At 48.4% G+C, this 3,481-nt stretch overlaps 1 protein-coding gene across 12 annotated transcripts in view; it reads right to left on the minus strand.

Moving 5' to 3' along the window:
- Positions 1–3,481, minus strand: part of Lrrfip1 (LRR binding FLII interacting protein 1) — a 134,269-nt gene that overhangs the window by 54,610 nt on the left and 76,178 nt on the right. For 2 of the 12 annotated variants that reach the window (XM_013351740.2, XM_026786522.1), the window contains exon 4: positions 570–617. The exons of the other annotated variants lie outside the window; for them this stretch is intronic. In XM_013351740.2, coding sequence (XP_013207194.1) covers positions 570–617 — 48 coding nt within the window. The remainder of the gene's footprint in view (positions 1–569; positions 618–3,481) is intronic. 12 annotated transcript variants of the gene reach the window in all.

The following is a 3,481-nucleotide window of genomic DNA, read 5'->3' on the forward strand; positions in this document are numbered from 1 at the left end:
AGATCCACCTGCCTCTGCCTCCCGAGTGCTGGGATTAAAGGCGTGCGCCACCACCGCCTGGCAATAGTAGGGGTTTTCATGGTCACAGAGGAGACCAGAGGAGCCAACAAACAGCAAGAGTCTGAGCCGAGTGTGCGAGTTCGGAGACGAGGGTGATAGGGCAGCTGGCTGTCCATGAAGGAAGGAAACCGTCTAGGGCCTCTTCTGGTTCATCAGAACAGCGAGATGTTCTGATGGTAACGGAAGGTTCTCTGGAAAATTCTTGCACAAGGGCACATGCCTCGCTGGAGTCCCCGGGGATCTTCTGATGCAGAGAACTGGGGAAGCAGTGGCAATGGTGCCTCATACACAACACCAGCCTGCAGACATCAGCAGTCCCCTACAGCAGAGGGACAGGTCACACGCCTGGCCAGGCCGTTCCTAACAACACCACACCAGATGTAGAAATGCCCTGAGGGAGACCTCTGAGTATCAAATTACAGGGCAAGTGGAATCTATTGGCATAATTAAACTGCAGTCGGAATTCAATTAGAAACCATTTACGTCTTAAAATGATATCCAAGGCCTACCATCCACTGCTCGATGTCGCCCCATTTTGTATCCAGCCCATAATATTTCTACAGACAGAAAAGGAAAGAAAATTAGGCAAGAAGTAAACAGCAAAGACATAGGAAACGGTTCCACCATGCTCTCCCACCAGCAATGACTTTTGGAGGCGGCATGCCAGGCACGGTGGCCACACAGCTGGGGTCTGCAAAGAAGCCATTGGCTGAGCACTGATGTAACAGTCTGAGAGGAGACCTCCTTCCTTGCCGGCCCACTGGGTCCAGAGCAAAATCCCCATAAAATGGGATGGCCTGTTCAGGATGTCAGGAAAACAAACCTTGCGCAGAAGCCCAGCAGGCCCCTGTGCAAAGCAGCTCACAGCTTTAGGGCACGCTTGCAGAAGGAACAAATGCTGTCTAGGAGCGTAAGCTCAGACCCATCCCATGCTGCTGCCCCAGGAAGGGTCCAAACAGGAGGCAGGGAGCAGGGCTGTGCTGAGCTGGCTTGCAGCTGTGTGCTGCTGCGCTCTGACACCTGTGCCAGATGCAGGTCGGAGAAGTCACACCTGCTGACAGATGCCTGAGACCTGCAGAGCAGGCCTTTGGGTGGGAAGAGATTGTGGCTACCAGCTCCAGCTTTTACCCACAGACTCTAAGCCACGGTGGTCCAAATCAGACTAAACAAGTTAGGTTGAAACGGCTGCTTCTATCGCTAGAGTGGCCCAGGTTGGATGAGAAACTGGGCTTAACAACCGGCTTGGCATTGTTCCTTATTTCCTCCCCAATTTCCAGCAAGAAAATCAAGAAACAGAAAACCAAACCTCCAGGATGTCACATTTTACACACCTTAAGCTTACAAATCAAAAACATAAAAATGGGTGTGAGAAACACAAGGCAATTTTAAAATAACTTTCTAGTCACTCAAACATGCTGTGATCATTATGTTTGGTTTAGTTTCACCTTGAAGGAGGGCCGGATTTCAAATACGTGGTATATGGCCCTGCCCTTCTTCAGAGAGAGGTTGGTAAGTAGAAAAGCAAAAGAGAAGAAATTAGGGGGAGAACTCACACAGTCTTGAAAAGCCAAGAGTGTCAAGCTAGTGCAAAAAAAGCCACACAAGCAGTCTTTTCCTGCTGAGTTACGTGCAAAAGCCACATCTGTGTACAACAGAGGTTCTCAACCTGTGGGTTGCATATCAGATATCCTGCATATCAGATATTTATTATGATTCATAACAGTAGCAAAATGGCAGTTATGAAGTAGCAACGAAATAATATTACGGGCAAGGGTCACCACAGCATGAGTTGCGTTAAAGGGTCACAGCATCAGGAAGGCTGAGAACCAGCATTAGGAAGGTTGATGCAGAAGGTTCTGCAGGGTGCTGAACCCATGAGAGGGTTGTGATTGTGGAGATCAAAAGCCAAAATTATCATTGCTGTGCATAGTTGCCATGGAAGCCACCGATCATCCACCTCTATCTGGTCCTACATCCGTTGTCAGTTGAAGTCTTTGAAGCATATTAACTTGGTAGAACAAGCTTCTATCAAACCAAAACCTAAGAATGTTACCGGCTAGCGCCTAAAACCCACAGTGAGATTTCCCTTCTCTGCTCTAGCCTGCCTACACAATGTCCCCACCAATGTACATGGGAAACGCCTTGATTTATGACTTACTTTTGTTTTGTAACTATAAAACGTTTAAGTATTGGGGCCAATAGGAATCTCTGGCCATGGTTCATTTCTGGCTCAGAATAAACTCTCTCTTATTCCCCTTGGAGCAAGAGCTGTTTGGTTTTTGTTGTTGTTTTGTTTTATGTATCAATACCAAAATAAATAAAAGCAAACACTTGCTAAACTGTCCAAGACACATTTTAATTTCATTTCCAGTGAGTGCTGTGTGTTAAACCCTCTTCTGTACTCAGCTATGCTAGCTCCACCCTTACCTATGACATCCAGATCCTAATTCGTGTGTAACATATGGCGCCTTTGTTCCTGTCTGATTTTTAGTTAACAAGACAGGAAGGGAGCCAGACTGAGGCACAAGGTGCTTGACTTTGAGAAACAGCCTTGAGCACTGAGGAGTTAATTGGCCGAATGGCTACAGGACCAGGAGAGAATGCTCCCGTCTCCTGTCCTCATCACAGTTTTGAGCGTTAAGGAAAGCCTTTCCTTTCCTCGGACTTAGACAAACTGTGTGGGTTTCCGGAGCTCCTCCAGCTGTGCCCTGCACCTGAGCTCACATCTGACAGTTCTCACATTGCATCTCAGGCCTGTCGGCAAAATCCCAACCATGACCTGAACAGGAAAGGGAAGGAAGTGAGGGGAAATGACAAGGTCCAGTCCCTTTCCGGCAGCCTCACTGTCCATCAGGGCTCCTCAACCTTACCAGAACCTGCCAGAGTCCTCCTGGGATTCTAGGAGACAGAGGACACACTGGCTTCAGTATCCATTTCATATCATATGCTAGGACCACTACCAGTGTGCCTACAGATTCTGCTGGCTACCCACTGGACCTTTCTGCCTCTTCAGGAGAGATTTTCCAGTGGAGGCAGGATGGGCTGGGCTGAGGGTTATCAACTGAGCTCAGGATTGCATACAGTGGGCTCTGAGGCTTACCAGTGACATGTATAAGAGGCCTGTGTGTTCTGAACTTTAAGATCTGTGTTCTTACTCTGATATATCACTTTAAAAGGAGGACACAGCTATTCCAGGTAGAAACTAAACATGTTCAGGAGGAATACAAGCTCCCCCACATGGGAAAGGCCCCCACATGGGAAAGGCTCACCAAGCCCCATAACCTCTCTCAGGGGCCAGTTGCAGCCCACTCCCCCGCGGCTGAGCCAGCTCTCAGTATGTCCCACTCACTGTCCTTCTAAGCCTCAGCAGCTGTCATGGAATGGAAAGGCACTTTAGCCTGGAATGTTCTAGTGCTGAGTC

This window comes from Microtus ochrogaster, linkage group LG4 (genome assembly GCF_000317375.1).
Source record: "Microtus ochrogaster isolate Prairie Vole_2 linkage group LG4, MicOch1.0, whole genome shotgun sequence".
Classification (NCBI taxonomy): domain Eukaryota; kingdom Metazoa; phylum Chordata; class Mammalia; order Rodentia; family Cricetidae; genus Microtus; species Microtus ochrogaster.